This window comes from Plectropomus leopardus, chromosome 2, assembly GCF_008729295.1.
Source record: "Plectropomus leopardus isolate mb chromosome 2, YSFRI_Pleo_2.0, whole genome shotgun sequence".
Lineage (NCBI taxonomy): Eukaryota > Metazoa > Chordata > Actinopteri > Perciformes > Serranidae > Plectropomus > Plectropomus leopardus.
The window spans coordinates 6198102-6222789 of NC_056464.1; the positions used below are offsets into that span (position 1 = coordinate 6198102).

Below are 24688 nucleotides of genomic sequence, written 5' to 3' on the forward strand. Positions count from 1 at the left end.
CAGCTTGTGTTTCAGCGTTGTAGCGTGCGGTTTTTCACCTAGTCAAAACAAGAACACTTTCTGGGGTTTGAACGACTTCAATTTCAGGAGGTGGGGGAATTTCTGCCTTGTCTTGTTTGATTCATCTTTGATTTAAATCTAGAAACTATATTAATACACAGAAACTTAGAGCGCAGGCATTTTAATATGCAATAACTATAATAATGGTTTTGTGGGGGCTGTGGGGGTATAAAAATAACCTGAATGATAAAGCTGATGAAAAAATAAGTTTGTAGAGAGCACCAGTGTTTGTAATTACAGAGATTAGTTATGTAAAGCTTCCGATTTCACTAATATATGAGATTTAAATTGTAAAATCTGAAAGAAAACTGATAACCTTTTAAAAAAAGTAAATATAACTATTAATCTTTACTTATTTCTACTTCATATCTAATTGTTAATTTTAGTTAAAATTTTGCTCTATTTACTTAACTTTATGAAGTTGTTAGCGCTTTAAAATGATAAGTTTAATTAAATCAGTCTTCCTAAGTTTTAGCAGCTTCAGTAAACCAAGTGTGATATATATCTGTATTCTGCTGATTGCAAACTACTCATTCATATTTGTATTTTCTTAAACATACTAAAAAAACAGAACTTGCAGATATCCTAACTTAATTATTTGCAAAATCCTCTTTTTGTCATGATCAAGTTAAGTAGGAATAAGTCGGTTTACTTACTAATATTCTCTAAACAAAATTATTATTATTTTGAATATGATGGTGATTGTTTTTTTTCTTTTGTGATTATCATGGTCTTTGTCTCTTATTCTATTTATTTATTTATTTTCATTGTTTCCCTCTGGACTTTATATAGTATTTGTGTCATCATCATTATTATCATTTCTATCACTATTAATATTATCTTTATTTTTTGCTTGCTTGCTTAAAAAATAGAAAGATTAAGGCAATTTAATTTGCAATTTTTTAGTTGCAACAACTTTACAGCATTTTGTAAATACAGCTTAATTTCAAGTAAGCTTAACACTTAGATAAAGTAGACATTAAAATGCATTAAAAACTACATTAAAATTGAGATTTATAGATATATTTACTTTACTTTTTCAAAGTAATCGGTGTCCAATTTTTTTCTTATAGTAAGATCAACTTGTTTTACAGTGTACTATTATAATTGCAATGATTTTAGCAAAATACAAGCAACCTGCAGTGTGGGTGGCTCTCGTCACCACCTTTTAAGGAACACTCTGAATGTAGGACGCGCGCTAAGCTTGCAGTGCTGCTAACCACCATGATTTACTGTTTAGCTAACCTTCTCTGTGGTGTTATTAAACAGTATTTGTTAGCCTGTCCTGTTTCCAACACCAGCTAATAAAATTACTCTGGAACATTCCTGGAGGTAATAGATGAGCGCTCTGCATATGAATTTGTTTTAACCAACAAGGCAAAAAATTAAAATGTTGCTTTCTGCACATTGGGTGTAACTACATGGATGACTAGGCTGTGCACTGTGATGTTTTGCTGTATGGTGTCCAACACAAACATAAAACACAACTCCAATGATGCCCTCATGTTGCTAAAGGGCCCTTCTGTCTCTGCTGTCTGAGCGACACCGTGTTTGTCCTTACCACTCCTAACAAAAACTGAAAATGGAATCTGAGAATCGCAAAAGCTGTCAAAAGTGCAACGACACCCGAAGAGAAACCGCAACCGTGAGTCGATGCTGACTTGACTGCACCTTGCAAAGCTGTTAGTGTTTATTAATGCTATGGTTGACTGTGCATCCATCCATCCTTCCACCCCTCCGCAAAGGGCGTGTGAATCACTCCAAACAACACACGCTTGACATCAAGACAGAGTGCCAGAGGATGACACAAAGATACAACAAATTTTAAGGGGGAAAGTGTGTGTGTGTGTGTGTGTGTGTGTGTGTGTGTGTGTGTATGTGTATCTGGGTGGATGACTGAGTGGGGTGGAGGGGTGAGAGGGTTCACTGCTTGAAGGGAAACATCAGGCCTCACATGAAAAGAGGGTCCTGAAAATGGTAAGTGGCTCCCAGCGCTGTGACTGGAGTCAATTCGACAGTCATCGTCTTGGCTCGGAGAGAGCTCCCAACACAGCAGCCCCCCCCTCACAGTTTCTGCTTGGCTGCGTGGAATTGGGACAGATGACTTCATTCTGACAGGATTATCCCAAACCTGGTTCTAATCTATACAGTACACATAATACATTTTTACAATATGACAAGGAAAACAAGCAGCAAAAGAGACGGCCTGATCCCGGGGTTCTACGCGAGCACCGGCCGCCGCGTTGTGCTGATCATTCCTGACAGATTGTATCACCTCAGAGCAATGCGTGCGTCAAAATGAGATTTCATTACAGCATCACCTTGAGACTTTTCACAAACAAAAAAAGGAGATGAACTCCTTCCGAGAGATCACGCACACAACTGATGAATTGTGGGAATTTACCGTTAGAGACACTTTGCAGACGGAAAGGGGGGCTAATCTGAACAGCATCCTAAAATATTGACGGCAACAGCACATCCTTGGAGGTAAAGAAGCGAAGACAATTTCAGCCCAGACTACAATCAGTTTAAATAATGCAGCATTTAGGGGAATAGTTTGACACTTTTTGCTCTTTAGACGTTAGATGAGAAGATTGATTCCACTCTCATGTCTGTACCATAGACAGGCTAAGAATGATGGACACCACGTCTCTATTCACTCCCACTGCACAAAAATGAAGCTAAAATAATGCCTGCTGTCATCAAGCACTCACCCATACTCCTATCCGATCAATCCCGAGCACCACCACTGATCACAAGCACACTGATTGGCACACTTAGCTGCCAATCATGACTTCAAACCTGCTTTTAATAGAATGAAATATCTAATTAAAACCAAGCTTATCCGAACAAAACAAAAAAAAACCCTAAAATGACATAAACAATCTTTGGGAAATCTATTTACTTGAACTTTGAGTTTTTTTGATTTTGAACATTAAGAGGACGGGGTTTATGACCTATACTGCAGCCAGCCACCAGGGGGTGATCAAGATTTTTTTATTGCTTTACTTTTGAGCAACTGGTTAGCTTAGCTTACCTCAATGACTGGAAACACAGGGAAACAGCCTGTGTTTCCAGTGCCTCCAGTCTCCTTTGTACAAAAAAACAGTGTGTAAAGTATAAAATCAACATGTTGTGGTTTATGGTCACTTCCTTGAGTCTGCTGGTTTTCTGGCCACCTCACAGTGATGACAAGACTCCAGGCTAGGCATTTCCACCTGTTTCCAGTCTTCGTGCTAAGCTAAGCTAACTGGCAGCTGGCAGTGGCTACATAATTATCATACAGATGACTGTGTGATATCACTCTACTCATCCTACTTTTGGCAATAAAAGTAAATAAGCACATTCCTTTAAAGGTCCAGTGTGTAGGATTTAAGGGAATTTATTGTCAAAAATTGATTACAATGCAACAGTATGTTTTCTCTGGTGTATAATCACCTAAAAATAAGAATTGTTTGTTTCGTTACCTTAGAGTGAGCCATTTATATCTAAATCTAGAGCGGGTCCTCATCCAAGGAGTCCGCCATGTTACACTGCCATTTTTTCTACAGTAGCCCAGAATGGACAAATTAAACACTGGCTCTAAATAGGGTTTTTGCGTTGGTCACCACATTCAGCAGCCCCTCTGCAACGAGATTTGTGACAAAAACTGCTTTATTCAGTTTGAGGAAGACATTTCTTTCGGATAACTCAGCCAGAACAGTTTGAAACAACTTCCTCGTCTTTGAATGATCTCATGCTCGATACAAAACACAACGTGCAGAGACTTGAACTTTAATAAACTGGTTAATCTTGGCAAGCTTACAGCAGTCATTAAGTGAATCAATTTGAAATTGGCAATGCTTTGATTTGTGTTTTGAGAGAGTGCCATACCTCTTCTGTCTCTCAGCACTTCTTTACTTGACTTTCTTTTTCCTCCAAATATATTTTAACTTGAAAATGAATACAGTCCTTTTGTGTTGGCCAGGTGTCCCTTGTGCAAAGAGAATCATTATCTCGTCACCAGAACATTAATCCAGTCTTGTGTTCACTGTCACCTCGCCAGTAGGCTACCACTGCCGTGCCACTTTGGCCCACTGGCCGACTGGGCTGCGGGAGCACCTCAAAATGCTGCCTCAGATTGCCCCACAGCACTGGCTGAGCTCCAGCTGACAGGCTCCGGCCTAGTGCTCTAATGACTTACAGATTGGAGCGCTGTGGTATACATGTGTCAGGACAATGCCATGGGCCTACTGCAAAAACAGTAGGAGAAGGAGAGAAAGAGAGCCAGCGGCTTCTCCCTGTCCTGTCAGACAGAGGCTTGGCCCCTGGATTGTGTCACATCACGCTTCCCCCCAACAGACCACAAATGAAGGATGTGAAGAGCAAACTAGGGGAGGAGGGGCGTCGAAAGGGGCACTTTACAACTTAAAAGGCTTTCATCCTGTAAACTGAAAAGACATTATCTTTTGACCTGAAGATGCCCTCTTTGAGGCTGTACACTATGGTGTGAAAACACAGAGAGAGCACGGGAAAAAGAAACGACTGTAAAAAGAAGAGGAGAAGAATAAAGTGTGGATTGTAGCTTTAACTGGCAATGGTACAGATAAGAAAATTGTCTGCTTGCGTGGTTGTTTGAAATGTTATCAGTAGTTTCTCTGTGTCTAAAGAATAACAAGTGATGCACCTTTGACATCATGAAAATGTTCAATGCAACATTTATCAGAGTGGTGAGTCATGTTTCTTATTAAAAACAAAAGGCCATCACATAATTATAATAAATATAAAAAACAATGAAACTCAAAGGATAGCTTTGCTTCACAGTCTACACAAAGAAGCGTTTCACTGTAAGATGAAACATGGAAGCTCCAAGTGACACTATCATTTTCCTGTACCAGTGATACTCAACCTATGGCCTGTGGGCCAAATCTGGCCCCTGATAGGGTGCGGGGTGGCCCTCCAACCAGTTTCTAATTCATAATAAAAATAAAGTGACTCAAACTAGGAATTGTTTCTGTATTTGTAGTCTAAATAAGGTGTCAGAGTGCATAAACAGTATCAAAATGGAGCTTGTTCACAAAAAAAGTACCAGTGGAGGATCCCCTGCAACCCCTAACAGAAGTCGTAGCTAAGGCCCTCATGTACCAAAATCCTAGGAGTTTCCTAAAATTCTATAAATGTCCTTAATTCGAGTAATGAAAAGTCTGAAAATAGTACTAAAATCCTTAAAACGTGCTGTTATCCTATAAAGCTCCTAAAATTTTAGAAACATCCTAAAATCCAAAAAACGTCCTAAAATCCAAAACATATTCTAATGTCTGAGAAATATCCTAAAAATCATTTTAAAAAACTAAATAAAACAAAATTCAGGGCAATTTTTTTTGTCTCATTTTCCAAACTATTAAAAACATCCTAAAATCTGAGAAACATTCCAGTATCCAAGAAATGTCCCAAAATCCTAGAAACATCCAAAAGTCCAAAAAAAGATTTTAAAAAAAAAATCCTAAAATCAAAGAAACACTGTAAAATCCTAGAAACATCCTACAATCCTGGAAATGTCTGAAAATCTGAGAAACATCCCAAAATCCTGGAAATGTCCAAAATTCTGTAACGTCCTAAAGTCCTAGAAATATCCTAAAATTCAAAAATCATCCATCCTAAAATCCTAACAACATTGTAAAATCATAGAAATATGTATGGGGCTGCTGCCACTGGCCCCTGGCTTCCTGTTGGTTTTGTGAAAGTGGCCCCCAAACAAAGCAAGTCGAATATCCCTGCCCCACACCTTTCTCTATAGGTAGCATATGTGCTGTGAATCTGGTTATTCCTGTATTCTCTTCAGTCAGTGCAGATGTACTGCAGACAGAAACCAGTCAATGTCATTCAAGCAGCGTCCACACAGGGAACTTCAGCTGGCTGCTGGCCATACCTCACACTGTACCAGTGACATGAATAATGAAGGCCAATCTCAGGCACCATCCTGGATGGGAAACAAGCATAATCTCTGCATTACGCTGATAGCAAAGGCGCCATGTTGACACAACATCTTCAGCCCAGCTGAATGCCACATAATCCCCTGTAGGAGGTGGATGCCTACCTAGGATCTCTTGCAATGAGGTATAGTTAACCAGCCGGGCTCGCGTGCAACGCCACAAAACGTGCTTCAATTCTCCCCCCCACCTCCTCCTCCCACCTCGGTGCTGGTGGACTATCAGCGAGGGTCCGACAGTGTTGTTCCTAATTACCTATTTCTCCACTCCTGATCCTGCGGCTGGCATAATTAGTTACCTGGGGCTGCAATCCAATTTGAAGTGATGACAAGAAAGTGATCCATGAAAAAGTAATAAGTTAAATCCAATTTCAGCCTGCCTCTAATTAAATGCACATGGAACTAATGAGTCAAACCCTACCATTTCACTGATAATGGTAATTAGCGGGGTGGGAGTTGCCGGCTCTCGTCGTCGTGCCACTGTAGGTGTGGAGCGCAAAAGGTAAAAGCGGCATGGATTCTTTTAATCACACGTGTCATTCAGTCAATGTAATTTACTGGCTTTTTGACCAGTCAAGTATGTTTAGCTGCTTTCCGGCGTGCGTAGCAGCTGTTTGTGTATCGAGCCTGATTAAAGCGCCTCTAGGCTGCTGAGTATACAGCGGAGGCATCTTCATCCAGAGGCAGGGGTGTTGTGTGGTGTAGGGCTGAGGGTGTGTGTGTGTGTGTGTGTGTGTGTGTGTGTGTGTGTGTGTGTGTGTGTGTGTGTGTGTCTGGGGGGCAGGCATCCCTGTTAGAGATATAAAACCAAAGAGCCATTTAATGCTGATCAAGGATCCTGAGGCTTGTTTGACTCACATTTTCCCCTTCTTTACTACTCTATGCAGGTCATTTTTTTTATCAGATGTTCTGTATATACTGTGCTTCATTATTTTTGACTTGCATAAGAATGAATTGGAAAGTGAGTCACATCTCCAAATGAGTAAAAGTCTCTCCGCACATCTCCTCGTGCCTAATGGGAAGACCGCTGAGATGAATGGAGCCTCGTCCGCAGATCAGGTGCTTTTATGGGGTGTCAGCTTACTACACAGCCTCATAATTGTTGGATCATGTCTTTTGATGACCCAGTCGGGCTCAACAGAGAATCATTATCCAGGCTGTGTGATGGAGATAGTGAAATGTTCTGTGTGAAGGGGGCTCCTCCAGGCACTGGTTTGTTCTTAAAAGAGGAAGTGAGATGAGACTCTAACCGTTAACCTCCGCTGTTTCACCAAACGTGTTTGCGTGTGTGTGTGTGAGAGAGAGAGAGACGGTGCGAGGAAAGAGAGAAAACAATCTCACCACCAGAAAAACCATGAGCGAAAAAAAGCACAACAAAAACAATGTAATACATCCACAATGTAATACATCCACACACGCTGATGTTTATGTATGAGCGCTTGGCTTTATATGTGGCCAGGGTTTGTTTAATTAGCAGAATATGTAATTCAGAGATAAACAAACACTTGTCTGGACCTGTGGCTTTTTTTTTCCTTTTTTTTTTTTAATAATGGCAGTTTCAACCCAGGAAAAAAAAAGAAAAAAAGCAACATACAGCATTAGAGAGCAGGCAATTTACAGTGTTAGATACTACAGCGAGCCTGTGCTCTCTTCACAAGAACTGGGCAGCAGAGGGGAGGGGAGAGGAAGCGGGGGAAAGGGCCCGACTCTCTTTTCAATAGCTGAGTGACAGCTTGGCCAAGCTCTCTGTATACATTAATAAATTAGAATTTTAATTTTGTCTTTGTCTGCAGGAGATGGTCTAGTACTTCACTATGTACCAACAACTGGCTGTACGCTGGAATCTGCCGTTGTGGTCCCCTCTGTTGACCTCTGCAGCACAATTCCCTGGCAGGCTGGGGGAAACAGTTTAGTTTGATCCTTTCAACTTATTTGAATCCCGACAAATATGCACACAACTGAAAGGTCATCACAGTCATATTTCATCCTCTGGAGCTATTCCGAAGACATCTGCACAACAAAGAGGCTTTTTCTCAACCTGACATTAGACCTAGCTGCTACAATAGCTCATTAAAAAGGGCCCCCAATGGGATAGTAAGGGTATTAAATATTATATATATACACACATAGAGAACAGGGCCTCCGTATTAATTACCAAATATGCCCTCAAGTCGTTTGCAATTTCACACCGACACAAACAACCGCTCCTTGTTCAAACAAAGATATACATCTCGAAGGCAGCTGATCTGAAAATTAACGTAAATATTGCATCAGATACGTAGAACCATTCATATTACAAGCAGATGAAAAAATACATTTTTATCTTGCTTGTTTTTTCTTTGCATCACAAAAGCATACAAAATGACTGTCCTGCCGCCTCTGTACCTCTTCCCACCCCTCACTTCCAAGCCCTCCACCTGGGTTACCCACCCCATTCCTGGGCTGTTCTACAGCACCTCCTGCTGCTGGTGGTAGGGAGCTGCCTCCTTTCTTTCTGCTGTGTGTGTAAGTGCAGAGAGAGCAGTGATGAAAGGGGGAAAGCATGGAGTTTCCTCTGCTTGGCCAGACTCACTTCTCTGCAGGAGGACTGAAGCTCCACTCTCACTTCTTCCTTTACTACTCTCTCATTTCCACACTTTCTCCTGCTTTAAAACAAGCTGCACATTTCAGGGCTGTAGCCATGGGGTCAACGTTGGGGGGTGGGGGGGGTCACCATCCAGAATGTTTTGCCCCCATTTTTTAATACAGTTTAAATTAGTGAGATAATACAGTGCGTGACCATTGACGGTAACATCGCTGACACCATGTGTGTGTAACGGCAGGACGGGTGTTACGTTTTGACATCATTTTTATGTGTGTGACACACCATGGGATATTTAAAAAGCAGCCAGCAGCAGTTAGCAGCAAACTCTGAAAAAAACACTGAGGTCGGGGAGCTCCTTATCCTAAACCGCCACACAACAGGGACAGGGCAAATGATTGATACTGCTGAGTTAAGCTATTGTTTTCGTTTAGATAGAGCTACCAATGTTATGGCACACTAAGGCCGATGCTGTTGTGTTAAAAGTCATAGTCATCACGCCTGTTTTGTTTCCGCGATGCCAGCATGCTATCGAAACTAACACATACTGGGGCCGCATGATGCTGTCTTCATTGGTTTCTGTATAAAAATGCAAAGGTGGTGTAGAGATGGGATTTCATAGCGGCTTATAGTGCAATCTCTGTGTAAAAAGGGCTTGTGTTAGTCTGAAATAGAGTTGTGCTGGAGAGACGATTCAGGGCCGGTGCGGGACGGCAGTCAATATGAGATATTTTTGAGTGCCGCAAGGAACTAAGAAATACTCCTTTTCCCTATTAAATTTTGTTTTAAGTTTATTGTCCGCTTGTGTAATTTCTACGATGGAGGTCTGATGCTAACCAGTGTTGGACAACAGAGAGTAAGATGACCAAGCAACGGTTGTCAGATCAGTGCTACATCCCATACCTTTAACCTAGCAGTCAAACACTCATTCTCTGGTAATATATGTACAGGCAGCCAAGTCGTAGAAGCCCTAGATGAGCGTTTGCCCCAAGTAATGACTTGTGGTTTGCCACAATCAAAACATCTGCTGCAACAAATTAATATTATATTTTTGGGCCATTTATTAGGAGCGCTGTTGGACTCTTTTGTTATGCAGTGCATCACACTCTGGGAGTGCAGAGTGTAGTCAGAGCACAGACGGAGCAGCAGAACGCCAGCCGCAGTGAAATTGACAAAGAATTGTTAATTGTAACAGGATCTAAAAGTGAGCAATTGCCACCTCTACAGCAGCTCATCTATTAATGTGATCGGATCATCTCTGACCAGATGGAGAGGTCAGTTATTCACAACATAACTAAAACTCCACAAAGAGCTGCTGAGGGAAAAAAAGGACTCAGACTCGGACTCAAAAATGTCTGAATTCAGAGAGGGGACACAGAATGATAAATAAGGGTCACACATAGATTCTAATTCTGTGGGGAACATCGATTAATATCAAGAGTCCAAGGTTATGTTTGTTGTGACACTACCCTTAGCAGTCAAACAGCAGCTTCTGTTGCTTACGGCAACACCACTTAGAGTAATCACACGCAGAATTGCAGTGCACTGTAATACCAGATGCAGTTTAAATTATAATAGCAATTAGTTTATTTATGATAACATTTGCTAATAATTATTCCTAACAGCTGTGCAGGTACTTGTTTGTCGTGGCATAGCAAAATGTTTTAAGTTTATATGTTTTAATCAGTGTATTGGGGGGTATGTTTTGAGAATATTTGAATACTGAATATTTATTTATATTATAATTACTGCCTTGGTACACCTTCTAAACTACGCTAAGTCAAACAGTAAAGGCCTTTCCACTGCAGAAGTCAGGATCAGCCACATGCTGATGTGTGTTACTGCACTGGAATGACCCTGGATGAGCTCATGTGATCTTAACTGGCCACACAGATGCTTTTTCCAACATTCTGGCCTATATATTTCACAACAGCGCCCGTTTCTGCATACCGCTGCTCCTAATGTTCTGTGTCAAGATTTAGATGACACATGGTTGACTGTTTGTCTGTCTGCATGTGTGTGTGTGTGTGTGTGTCTGTGCTGCTAAATCACACATAATGCGTGAGCACACATCACTGCAAATGTTGCACTGCCAATATTAATTTCCTGTTTGTGAACTTAGCCCGGTGCTGTGCTTTTCTCGCACACTGTGTTCTAGAGAGAGTTGCATAAGGTTTTTTTTCTTCTTATTTGATCAACCACAAAGTCAAATAACCAAGTTATCTGATAATGATGAGCAAATAAATAAGAGAGTGTGAGAGAGAGAGAATGGCAACACATTTACGGTACCTGTAGGCTTTGCTGCTTGTCGTTGACTTTGGGGGATTTGCGGCCAGTGTTTGGTTGAGACTGCAGTTGCTGTGACTGAGGCGGCTGCTGCTGCTGCTGCTGCTGGAGGAGTATCTGCCGAGCCACTTGGAGAGCCTGAAAAAGAGAAATACATAAAGTGATTGTTTTAAACAGTCCAATAGAAATGCTAGATATGCTAAAACTCCCATGAGAACACTTTGATGCCTATTATCAGAACAGATGTATCCTCTTACAATAATATTCCCTTGGCCTTCTGATAGATAACAAATAAACACTACAGACCGTCTTTTCATACTCTCCAATTCAGAGTCATAAATCTGGCATAAACAATCCCTCCGCAAATACACCGGGAACAATGATCAGATGACAAAACATTCGCAGAAAGACAAAAAAAACAAAACAAAAAAATTAACCGCAGCCATCCAGAAGAAATATTTATCTGTTGATAAGTCGCACTTACAGCAAACACAAACGGTCAAAGACACTATCAGCTCTTTTGATCCTCCTTTAGCTCAGTCAAACTCCCCCGAATAAAAAAGGCTTTATGGCAGCTTCGAATATCTGTTAAAGGACACGGCCTTCTCAGTGGAAAACAAAATACAGTGCAGTCACATGTTTATTGCTCCAGCTACTCCCTTTTCCCTTACGATAAATAATCAAACATGCCATCCAGAGCAAACAAAGCTGGAGAGAGCTGGAGGGGGGAAAAAAACACAGTGGTCTCGAAAACGCTCGGCGATACCAAGAAAAGCAAGCGTTGTGTTCCCACAGTGAGCTGGCCAGCCTCACACCTCCACCAGTAAACCATCTGGGTAAATAACTGGCCTCATTCTTTCCGTGTTCCTCAGACGATTGCTCCCACAATTAAACAAACAGTCGGGGCACATCCGAGCTCATCTCGCACACGGACAATATACAAGTTCTACAGTCAGTTGTTTGAGGAGTTCAGAAATTTTAAGAGTAAATGGAATATTTAGCAAGATGATAGTGAGAGAGAGGAAGAAGGGAGGGAGAGCAGAAAAAAGCAAAAAAAAAAAAGTTAGAGCGACGTGTGAACAAGTGAGTGAAACCTGTGAAAGACTGTGTGAAAATAAGATATCTGCAGGGAGAGGGCAAATAAAAAGCTCGGTGTGGACGGATGAAAAGATCACTTTGAGAGCTGCTCTTAGTGCCAGTAAAGTCTGACAATACTTTAAGACGGGAAGGGCGAGAGACAGTTAGGCGTTGGAGTGAACAGCTGTATGATGGTCTGTGTGGGTGTATGTGTTGACCCTCCCTAACACACGGCTGTCCGATGACATCATGAGACATAAATATGACCGCAGGCTACAAAGAGGCCACGCTCCTGGCATTTCACCATGCTTAACTTTAAAGTGCATAAATTATCCCTCCGTCTGTCTGTCTCTGTCGTTCTCCGAGCTCTCATGTAAAAGATAAACGACACTACAGCAACACATCTCATTCTGCATGCCTAATTGTCCTTCGCTTTGAACAATATGTGTTGGGGGAACCCCCTCTGCAAAGCGAGTGCTCTCATAAAGAAAGTGCGCAAATTGAAACTAAGAACGATGTGAGCAAGATTCACTCCCACACATGAAGGTAATATTTACATCTTACATTTTGAGCATTTAGCTTTTTCTACGGAGCAACAATAAGCCGGTCATAAAGTCGGAAACAAACATATAAACTGTGGCGGGGAGGGGATTGGAAAACTACTAACGCATCGTCTCTTGCAGTTATGTAGAGTGAGACGATGTTTTTCACCACATTATGAAACAGTTTAATCATCAAAAACAGAGTGATGCTCTAAAATGTTATGATTTAACGTTCTTGACACTAAATAGGCGTATTGTTTATCACTTTAATAAAGGTGATAAAATATATTAAAAACTAAAGAAAAACAGATTTCAGCATCAAATTGTAATAGCAAACTTAGCAAAATAAAAGTTATTAACTATTGCGAAATTCCTCACTTACTAAGACTAAAACTTCAGTTAATAAAGGAATAAAAAGAATTTAAAAAATAAAATTTCAGCGTCAAACTGCAATAGCAAAGTTGGCAAAGTAAATATTATTAATATATAATATATAATAATATTAAATCCCAACCTTATTGGGGAAAAAAACTTGATTTCCACTATAAGTTAAAAGAAAAAGAAACAAAAATAAAACTTAACATAATATATTTAGCATTGAACTGCAATAGCAAGCAGACTAAAGATTGTTAAATATTTTAAAATTCTAACCTTATAGGGAATGAAAATTCAGCTTAATTTGCACTCAAAGTAAAAAGCAAAAAACACATAAAAATAAGATATTTCATTTAATTCTACAATAGCAAAATTAGACAAGTATTATTAAAGTTTAGTTTTATTAAATATCTTATAATTATAACTTTATTGGGGAACAATTTAGCTTTATTTCCACTTAAAGTAAAAATTAAAAAAATAAAGAAAATATTATATTTCAATATCAAATTTCAACCACAAAGTTAGCCAATAAAATGTTCATGTTAAATATTTTAACTTTACTGAAGATAACGTTCATTTTGATTTCCTCTTATAATAAAAAAAAAAAACTCAAAATATGACATTGAATTATAAAATTTCAATAGCAAATTAAAAGCAATTAAATATTTTAAGATTCTAACCTAAAAAGAAAATCAGCTTGACTTTCACTTGAAGTAAAATAGAATAAAAACCCACAATGCAACATAAAAACAAAATCAAGATATTACACCGTCACATTTTAATACCAAAGTTGGCAAACTAAATGTCATTTAACATTTTAAAATTCTAACTGTATTTGGGAATTCAGCTTGATTTCCATTCAAATATTATTATATTTCAGCATCAAACCACAATAGCAAGGTTAGCAAAGTCGCCAACTTTTAAAACAATATTCATAATATTAATAACATTTTGGTGGAGTAGAGGATTTGTGCATAAGCAGCTCTGAGGGTCTACAGTAATCTATGACCTGTTTATGTTTGAGGTGTCAGACACCACAGCATCATGAAATTAGAAGTAAACCCGGATGAGTAAGACGGTGAAACACAGATAATTCACAAGGAAATTCAAGAGATCAAAAAAAAAGCAGAAACAAAATCATTCTTGACGCCCAAGGCGTGGTATTACGGGCACACTGAAGAGTAAACAAAGTTGTCTGTTTTCTCTTCCCCTGTAACTGATGACACATGCAGTGAAATGTGTGTGTGGTGTCTGCGTGTGTGTGTGTCTGCGTTTACAACCGAGGGTGTTGGAACAAAGAGAGTTGAGTCAACAGGATATGATAGGAAGTTGAGACAGTAATGGATGAAGAGATACATTTCTGGGAAGTCTTCCTTCACTGTCATTTTCAAGTAAAGCAAATTTAAAAAAAAAAAAAACAAAAAAGTTGCTCAATGATCAGATACCAGTTCATAAAGAAACTGGGACCACAAAAATGTGCAATTTTGAAACTGTCAGTTGTCAGCAAAAACATTCATATTCTCATACTGATGCTTTTATGACTATGTTGTGATATTAATATAATATTCCATTTTTAGACAATCCTACAATCCTACAATCAAACAGGCATCACCTAAATTTTTGCTATTGTATACATTATATGTAAGAAATATGTCACGTGTTCAGCTTAAAGCAGAGGAGTAAAAATAATTTAAACATTTTGCAACAATGCATGACTTATAACCTCTACCCATTCATGTCAACAGCTTCATCAAATTATTCTTCCAATTAAAGTAAGGGCAGTAATTATCTGATCGTGCACTTGAAAATATAGTCAATGATTTTCTCGACAATGGCATGCCAGCACATGCTGAAATATGCCGTGTTAATAACTTTACAGTGTGATTTTTTCTAATGAGTTGAGGCTGGTGTTGGTACAGAGAATAATAAGCCAAACAAAAGCGAGCAGGGCTGAGAACCTGTGCTGTGCTGCGCTGTGCTGTGCTGCGCTGTGCTGTGCTGTGCTGTGCTGTGCTGTGCTGTGCTGTGTTGTGTTGTGTTGTGTTGTGTTGTGTTGTGAGGCGGGCCCCCCTTTTAGGAATGTTGCTGTCATGTTTGTGTTTTCAAAAGGCCACTGGAGCTGGCATGCCTTTGAGAGGCCTAATGCTCAGCTAAAATAACCTATTGTGAACTGTCACTGCCATGTTTACACAGCACCCGCTCCTCTATTTCAGAGCTCTCCTCCCTCCCTCCCTCCCTCCTACTCCTCCTCTGGAATTTATCTCCTTTTGATCTTCCATTCAAAGGTACTGGACGCTTGATAGACATGCAAGAGGGAGAGCTGCTCCAGACAAACGTGATTCACAGGAAACTGGTGACAAGCTCGAGGCATGTGAAGCACAGAGGAAGGAGGGAGACAGCATGATGCCGAGGTGCTAGAAGAGTCCAGACCAAGAGACTGATGAGGTTAAACTGATCGGTAAAAAAATGTTCAAATAGATAATGAAAAGTATAGTAGGTTGCCCCAAGATTTATACTGTACTGAAGATGGTCAGCTGGACAGAATCATACTTTTAGGTTATATTAGATTACATTAAAAAGTTTTATTGTCCCTGAGGTGCAATTTGGTAGTAAACACAACCAATTCACACCATAATAGAAAAAAAGTTGAAAAAAAAGAAAGAAATAGAAACATTAAAAAAAACATAAAAAGAAACATAAAAAATGTAGGGACACATTTTAATTTCATTTTTTAACTATGTTTAAAAAAATGTCAAACAAATCTACCTTTTAAAATAAATAAATACAACAAACTGAGGCATAAATACATATAATATATAACATACAGTAGATGTCATCAAAGTAAGTTATAGTGAATATGACACATTCAAGGTTCATCATTAATTGTTCATTACAAAGACATTATGGCCTAAAGCTTGTTTAAAAACCCAACAGCTGAGGGAGCAAATGATCTAAGATATCTGTTTGCCCTCTGAGAGAAAGTATACCTCCTCCCTGATGGCATAAGTTGAAACTCTGCATGAAGAGGGTGATGCGCGTCTGCTAAAATGACCTTTGCCCTCTGAAAGGCTCTGACTCCGTTAGACATCGTCAAGATTATGCAAGCTAGTGCCAATGATTTTTTGGCAAAGTTAAACAATTCCCAGCCTCTTTTTGTTAACCATGCTGAGGTTGCTTAACCAACAGATTATTGCAAAAGCTAAAATTGACTCAATATATGATGAACAACACATTTTTTTAAAGTAATCTGTCAACATAATTTCCTCAAAAAGAACCGTCTCTGAATGGCCTTCTTGCAGATGTAGTCAATGTTTGCCTCAAAAGTCAGTTTGTCATCCACATTGTACAGGGCTGGGAATCCAGGGTTCAACGTGGCTACAAAATGTTACTCTGTTGCCACCCGATATCACTGAAGGTGGCTCCCTGTGGCCACTAAGTTTTATCAGGTCTCTCTTGAGAATGAAAGTACATGTCTCAATGAGATAACCTATCTAAATAAAGGTTAGGTAAATTTTAAAAATCCCTTAAAACTGTGTTAAGTTTTCTTACATTGCCTTTTTATAGGCAAGTTTACATTTGGGCCATCAATAATTTACTTCAGATAAATAAAATAAAAAAATAAAAAATATGAATTATCCATCACTTTTTTATGAAAACAAGAGTATTAGAATGTAAACCAAATGCACATGTTTACATCTATTATGTTTCACAGTCCAATTGGCTCAGCCGTAAGGAATCTACAGCCCAATCTTATAAAATTGCTATGGCTGATCAAAATACTGAGAATTTCATTTTAATTGTCCAATTACTGACATTTCCATGTTTAGACATAAATGCTGAGGAGAGAAAAATGGCAATTCAAAATTTTGATTGTTGCCCCTACCACTGATATAGCCTAGATGTATTACATTGTACGCTTTTCCAGCATAACAAGAGTAAGCAGTTTACTTAAAGCTAACAATTAGGAAAAGCTGGATTTGTAATAAGCTGTGTGCTGATACATACATTGGCTTTGTGTCACTATGTTATGTGTAAGCATACGGAACGACAGCAGTCCTATTATAATCGCAAACTGAGGTTGTTTGGGAGGCGAGCTTGTTACCGGAATAAGTACACAACTGCAGAGATAGACGCCTTTATCCAGACACTATATACACTGTTTGTGGGTCTACATGCACGCACACACGCACACACGCACACACGCACACACACACACACACACACACATACACACACAAACACCATGGAGGGAGTGAACCCTCCAGGTGCTTTTGATTAAAAAACACCCTCCAGCACATGACAAAGGTTTTATCAGCAACAAAGCCGGTGCAATTTGGTATCCTTGTCATTTGCAGTCCTCTTTTATATTCCCCATTTCAAATGTGTTCAAAGTTCACACCCTCTTCCCCGTGTTAACGCAACTTCCTCAATAAACAACAGCCGTTTTATCTGCATCTACTTTCACACCATATTAGTGAATAGAGGCAGGAGGCGTCTCTTATGTCCCTGGGCTATCACGCTGTGATAAGGGAACTGCTAAGTACTGGATGTCTTTATGTGCAGTCTGCACATGTGGATTATTTACAGGCTTTGGGGTTTCCTGCTGCTAAAGCCAGCTCTGGGTGTCTTACAAATCCCAGCTCAGAGCATTGCCACACAGTCAAGTCTGCTCTCCGCTGAATCCCTCGCTGCACCTTCTCCCTCTACGACATGAAACAGACATATTTCAGACATGTGTCTCCTTAATCTCATTTTATGCAACTTTACTGACCCACAGTAACAATCAAAAACAGCTCCAAATCCAACTGTGTGTAAAGGGAAGGGATTCGAGAGAATTTGCTTCAAGTGTGACAGACACACAGCACTTATATGGCAGTTTCTAAATGAGAAATAGAAGGAGAATGTGATAAAAGGTCCAGAGAAAATACAGATGACGTGGTTAAGTGGGGGGGGTGTAAAGAGGGAATCGTTCAGGGCGTCTCCACTGGGAGTCAGACGGTGAGAAACGGGCCAGCATTGTTTGTTCAGGCCCATCAACAGAGAGAACTCTTTAGTTCTATAAACGTCCGGCTCCTCTTGCCACAGCTGGGGAAGACCTTGAACGTGAAATAGTTTCAAGCAGATTGCTCTAATTGCTAGAAGATGTGCAAGCAGGTGTAACCGGATCCCTGCGGCCACTCAGAGAAAGGGAGACGGAACGAGATGTGCATCTGTTTGTGTCTTTCTGCTCTTGTGTGTGTGTGTGTGTGTGTGCGCGCACGCGCACGCTTCGGTGTATTTACTCAGCAGCCACGTTTGCCAGCCTTTATTAGTCAGGAGAGTGTGGCTCAGAGACAGCCAGAAACAACACGACTAATAGGTTAGCTCTTAATGTAGTCCGGCTCAGAAGACACCGGGCCCTCAGGTCTCACCCTGCAGCCTCCACGGGGCTTCCACGCCAATGGCCTAAATGTCAAGGTTATCTGCTTGACTTTCTGACTGATCGCATGTCTCAACTCACCTGACATTTATCACTTCTGCTGTTTTCTTTTCAAAGACAAGGCCCTCTGCTCCTCAGTGGTAACCAAGCCAAGAGGCCAGACTTTTCTCTTAGCAGCTCCTCCACATAAGTTGCTAACATGTTAAAGGGGACCTGATATGCTCATGTTGAGGTTTTGTAAGGTTTCTACTAGTTTATGTCTTTTAATGGTGAAAAACAATTTATCTTTCTCATACTGTGACAGAGTACCCTCTGTCTTTCTAAGCCCACATCAAGAAAAAGCCAAGTCCGCTCTGATTGGTCAGCGTTTATGGGTCTTCCATAAATTTGTGTCTCTGCACTGTTACTACCACTGCAGAATAACTGTAGCGGAGAAGAGTGGCACGTTTTAGGGTGAAAATTCAACAGTAAAAATGTCTTCGGACATGTGCCAGCAGGAATATGATCTAAAATCAGCAAGAAATTTACAAAATTGACAACAAAGTTTACATGTTCTGTGATATTAGCACGAAGCTACATGTAGCAGTGTATTTACAGTCAGTGACAGAATGTTATAGGGAATAGTGGCACGATCTATTATGAAAAATTGCAAACAAAAGTTTCTAGACACAATTAGACTTCCAACAGGGATCTGACCTGAAATCAAGGAGAAATTTCTAACATCGACCCCAAAATTTAAATGTTTCCTCACTTTGACGTATAGCTACATGAAGCTGTGAACTTGCAGTGGAGAAATAACAGAGAATCTTGGCACTTTCTACCATGAAAAAAAATCACCAATGACATATCCTCTAAACACAACCAGACATGGTCCAACAGGAATATGATCTAAAAATGAGGAGAAATGTATAACATCAGCAACTAAGTTTACATGTCTTCCTGATGTTAGCATATATTACATGTAGCAGTGCACTTGCAGTTGCTGAATGAATAACAGAGAACAGCCATGAAAAAAAAATCACCAATAAAAGTCACTAAACACATGATCTGTAGCCAAGTTCACATTTCTCCGACACTGGCATGTAGGTACATTAAGCACTGTAGGCTATGTAATTTTAAACACCTGCAGTAGTCTGCCTAAATCAGATGACCATATAAAAAAAGTGGCACATGATGATGTCAAACTGTAACCACAATAGAAAAAAAGTGTTAGGGATGGAGTGTGAATGGTAGGGAACCATTACTTTCACTTTGGCCAAAAAGATCATAGACATCCTTCTTTGTAAGACTATATATAAGACACAAATTTTAGAAAACCATAATAAGCCCCTTTAAGCCAATGTAACATCTTCCCCCATGTGTCCAATCATTTCGTACAATGTATGGGCTATCTTAGCCAGTTACAATAAATTCAGAAAAGCTGGTTCTATATTCACAATATAACAGACAGTAGATCTGGTGTTAGAGGGGTGTTGACTATGCAAACATATAGTAATGCGATTCACTTGGAATACTTGTCACTTTAATTGAAACGCATATAATATATATTTTTTAAATATTTTGGTGGGGGGGTGATTTTTAAACATATAAGCCGATAAGCAGTGAGGATCATGTCTATTTATATTAATTGCATTTTTTTCCCCTTTCTCTTTTCCTCAGTAATACAGACAGTTTATCTGCAATGCAAAGCAGGGAAAGTCTGGTTTCCCAGTAAGTATATAATTAATGCCATTTCCAAAAAGCCACTCCACATGGAAAACAGGCCCTGATGCTCAAACCTTGCGCATTACGGGGCCCTCGCAACAACACTCTCCAGTCTGTGTTTAGATTTCCAAACTAATTCATGTAGAATACATAAATAAATCAACGTTTTATACCCACTTCAAACCATTAGATTCCCTTCCTTCGCTGCACTTTTCAACTAATCTATTAATATTTATGACAACACTAAACATTTCAAATGTCCACGTTTAAACAATAAGGCAGTGCGTGCACTTACATAAGGCAGAATCTGACTTCAATAAAAACCCCATTTTGTTTGTCCAGCACACCTCCCCGCATCAACCCCCCCTCTCTCCCCATAACAGGTAATGCAGCGCCCTGACAAATGTTTTTCAGAGAAAAAATGACTGTAAGAAAAACAAGACGAAAGCAAAGTTATTAACTGTGAGTGGAGATAGAAGAGAGGGGGCTGTGAAGCAGCACTGATGATGGGGGGGGGGGGGGGAAAAAAGGGGGGGGGGGGGGCACAGACAGATGGAGGAAGAGAATAAGAGTGTGAAACTGAGAAGAGGAGAGGTAGAGGGAGATGGAAAAGAGAGGGGAAAAGAAGAGAGAGTAGCAAAGAGGGGGAGGTCGCAGGAGGTGCAAGGAGGGAGGGTAAACAGTGCCCCAACCAGGCGGTTCGGGCGCTTGGAGCCTGGTACAGAGGGGTCACCCTCCCCACACACCCCCCCCCCCCCCCCCCCCCCCCACCAACCCGGCGAGGTCAGCTCAGCTATGCGGGCCTGACAGCTTCCGTTTGCTGTGTGCTCGCCGTTTGTTTGGATTCCCCAGCCTTGCTTAGCCAGCAGCTTAACAACAGATGGCTAAAGAAGGCCTCTATTCAGAGTGGTCTGGATCAGAAAATCACACCAAGGAAAGTACACAAGCTGCAGACAAAACACACACAAGCGCGCACACACACATGCAAATGACATGGATTGTCAGAGTTGCACATGCTGCAAACAGGGGGATGGCAAATAAGGCTGCCACAAACACACTGTAAAATCTTAAAAGTTATTTTTACAAAAAAAATATCTAGGAAAGCAACTGCCCTGAAAAATGTAAGCAAATATAACTATGAATCTCAATTTATGTCAACTTTAAATCTAATTGTTAAGTTCACTTAAAATTTAGTTATATTTATTTAATTTTGTGACGTTGTTGCAACTTAAAAATGACAAATTGAGTTAAATCAATTTTTTCAAGTTTTAGCTTTAGTAAGCTAATCTCCTAAAATCAAAATCAAATAAAAATGCAAATCTCCTAACTTCATCATTTGCAAAATCCTTTTTGCCATGGTCAAGTGAAGTCAGACTAACTTGGTTTACTGAAGTTGCCGACACTTAGAAAGAGCAGGTGATTTCACTTGTCATTTTTAAGTTGCAACAACTCCAGAAAATTAAGTAAATGCGTCTAAATTTCAAGTAAACATAACAATTAGATATAAAGTAAACACAAATTCGATTTACAGATACATTTAATTGCCTTTTTCGAGGCTATTGGTTTCAGATTATTTTAAGTAAGATCAGCTTTTCAGATCTTACAGTATTTGCCCACAAAAAGGCATGTAAAACACACATGCAAGCGGGCACACACATGCAACGTGGCATCTGATTATACCAACTTCCCGGGGACGATTAAATAACTGAGCAGATCTGAGTGAAAGCATTTCCGTCCCCCGCCATTATTAAACGAATCCTGTGTTTATTACAGCTTTAGTGCGGTGTAAACTCATAAACACCCTCCCAGAGTACAAGAGGAGCTGTCAACTAAATATTGTTTCTCTCATGAGTCGCTCTTCCACCTCAATTACGCCTTTCAACTTTGCGGGCTCAGTATGATAAAGTGGCAGTAAAAATCATTCACATTAATACACCATTGTGCATCTGCTGCTAAAGGTAATTAAAGAAGTAAATGACTCATAAGAATAGACATATTAGCTGCAAAATGAAAGGCAACTGGGCTGCCTCATGAAAATATGTACCATTAAGATACTGCATTTTCATATTGGGGTAATCAGCTCCACTAGCCTGATGCTGATTTAATCCACTCCAGTGGAAAGTCTATCAGCGCACAGCCGCGTGTCACTGTCTACCCGCCAAGAGCCAGGCGTTGTGCTTTAGCATTGCCTGTGAATGGCTCCACTAAGGAGGGAGGTCACATGCAGGGAAATCAGTCGGAGGAGCAGTCAGTGCTTAGGTGTCATTTAGAGGCAGATGGAGAGAAAGAGGGGTGAAAAAAAGTGAGGAGGATAAAATGAGCTAAAAAGAATCATAAAAAAGCACTGGGAACAATGCGGCGGGCAGATCTCAGCAGCCCCCTCTCCCCCTGACCTTAGCTTTTTGTTCTGAGCATATGATGCCTCAGGATGCCCACCACTGAATACAGCGATAATATCCGTCAAGTTGATAAAGTGGGAGGAAGAGAGCAGAGGCGTGCCAACTGTGCTGGGGTACTTAGACGGACTGTTAGAAAACACGCGCTCCTCCCGATTGCCTCTTTGTTGGAAGTGTTGCATCACTTTGTAGCGGGGAGTGTTGTGCTTGGGAAAATGGGCGCTTCCAAAAACCCAGCGTGAGACCTAGAATACTGTGAGCAGATTTTATCATGCGTGAATGATATTGTTTAGAATGGGAAGCTCTATCTGCCCTGGTCTCATAGACGGAGGACTCAACATTATTGATACACTCGAGACTTCCGGGATACGACCGGTAAAACCCCTTAAATCTTCCAATTTAGTCGTGGTGAATATAGATGAATGTAGTCGACACACAAACTATAGGATGGTGCTTGAGGAGGGGAGAGAGCGATCAGACGGCATGGAGCGTCACAGCGCTCGGGGGCCCGGACTGATGGCCTACGTTGTCGGCTGACCACTCTGCAGCCTCGGCACCACAGGGCGCGTTGATTAACTCAGTGTGGAATGCAAAAGGAACTCATCTAGATGAATAATCCCACTAATCAGTGCAACAGACAACAAGCGTGACACCGCCCAAAGCTAAGTTTGACTGTTTCCTCAAAGATGGATTAGAAATGACATCTGCCTAAAGAGCAAAGCGAAGCATCCTGTTGATTTTATTAAGACAATAAAACAAGAATTTCTCCTCTAGAAGTAAACAAGTCGTTGTATTGAACGGACCCGAGCCTTTATGGTGAGGTTTTCTGTGGTTTTTCGACTGTACATCTTTTCCCACTGCCTTGAAATGTCCTGACCTGAGACCTAACACATCATGAGCTGCTGAGGGAGAATTCCCACTGTGTGTGTGTGTGTGCAGCGAGAGTTCCTCCGAAGGAGAGGATTTTCTATAAATCACAGGCCAGTCCAATTGGCTATGGATTGAGTTGCAGCGGGGAGAGACAGCTCCCTGGGAATAGCAGTGTCTCTGTTGAAGTCATTCCAAGATGGGTAATATGATCCTATGCCGCCAGGAATAAAGAAAGGGAAGAGAAAAGGAGGGGGGAGAAAAAAATGTGATTGCTCCGGCCATAAAGAGGAGTAATCTCCAGCAGGGTCAGACACATCACCCGTCACACTGGACTGTAATGTATTACAGTCTCGCAGGCAGATGATGTGACACATGGTGGGCCTCACTTTTTCGGCAGAACATAGACTGTGTAAAAATAACGGATGCAGCCACCCTTGGTTTGTGGACTCATGCTGAGGCCTCGAGTTTGGCATTTTTGAGTCGCCATCTTGGATTTTCAGATACCGAAGTGACATAAGTTGACAATATTTGGTCGAGAGGGTGAAATAGTGGAGGGGTGAAGGTTATACAGTCTATGGTGATGCCTAGTAAACAGCCTGTCATTCAAAATAACATAACTTTAAGCCTTAATAACATTTCAATGTTGGAGTTCTATAAACATTTACCTTCATACAGTTGTCATGAATGTTGAAATTAGCTATACAGTTCTTATTTGAGAATTTTTCATCTTTATTGACATAGTAGAAAGATCCATTGCAAGTTCCATTTTTGGGGCAACAAAGATTAAGACTCTCACTCTATTTGATAACATAGACAACGTATTAATGTTAGGTGTGCAGAGGTGATCTTCCAATGATTTTATTTATTTATTTATTTATTTTTTAATTCATTTAACCTTTATTTATACAGGTAATCTCATTGAGACATGGGGTCTCATTCTCAAGAGAGACCTGTTTTTGACAGTATACAATATAACAACAATTAGTTACAGACAGGCAGATTTATCAATACAGTAAACACAACATCTAAGTGAAAGTGCCAAATGGAAGCAGATTTAAAATACTAAAATGGGAAAGTTTCTAAACATGTTTTGTTCCATTGCCCTTAAAATGAGTTTAAAATCCCCTCTGGGGTCAAGCTGGGCAGCTTCAGATCCTGCTGTACCGTGTTCCTGGTTGAAGGGGCAGAGTAAGAAAGTGCCTTTTTGCCAAGCTCTGTACATACTGTGGGAACACTGAAGGTAACAAAGGTCTGGGAGCGTAGGCTACGACTGCACTGTTTGCATGACATCCTTAGAGTCATAAAAAATATCTTGTATTATGTTTGATAATCTGCATATTATGGTGATAATATACAGTGTAACACGTGAAATTACAAAAATCATGAAATAACTGTTAATAACCACCAGGA

At 40.3% G+C, this 24688-nt stretch overlaps 1 protein-coding gene across 5 annotated transcripts in view; it reads right to left on the minus strand.

Moving 5' to 3' along the window:
* Positions 1-24688, minus strand: part of foxp1b (forkhead box P1b) — a 206391-nt gene that overhangs the window by 57517 nt on the left and 124186 nt on the right. For 4 of the 5 annotated variants that reach the window (XM_042499118.1, XM_042499110.1, XM_042499102.1 and 1 more), the window contains exon 6: positions 10899-11033. In XM_042499118.1, coding sequence (XP_042355052.1) covers positions 10899-11033 — 135 coding nt within the window. Of the gene's footprint in view, positions 1-10898; positions 11034-11379; positions 11471-24688 lie in introns of those variants that run through there. The other variant, XM_042499127.1, reaches the window with a different exon arrangement.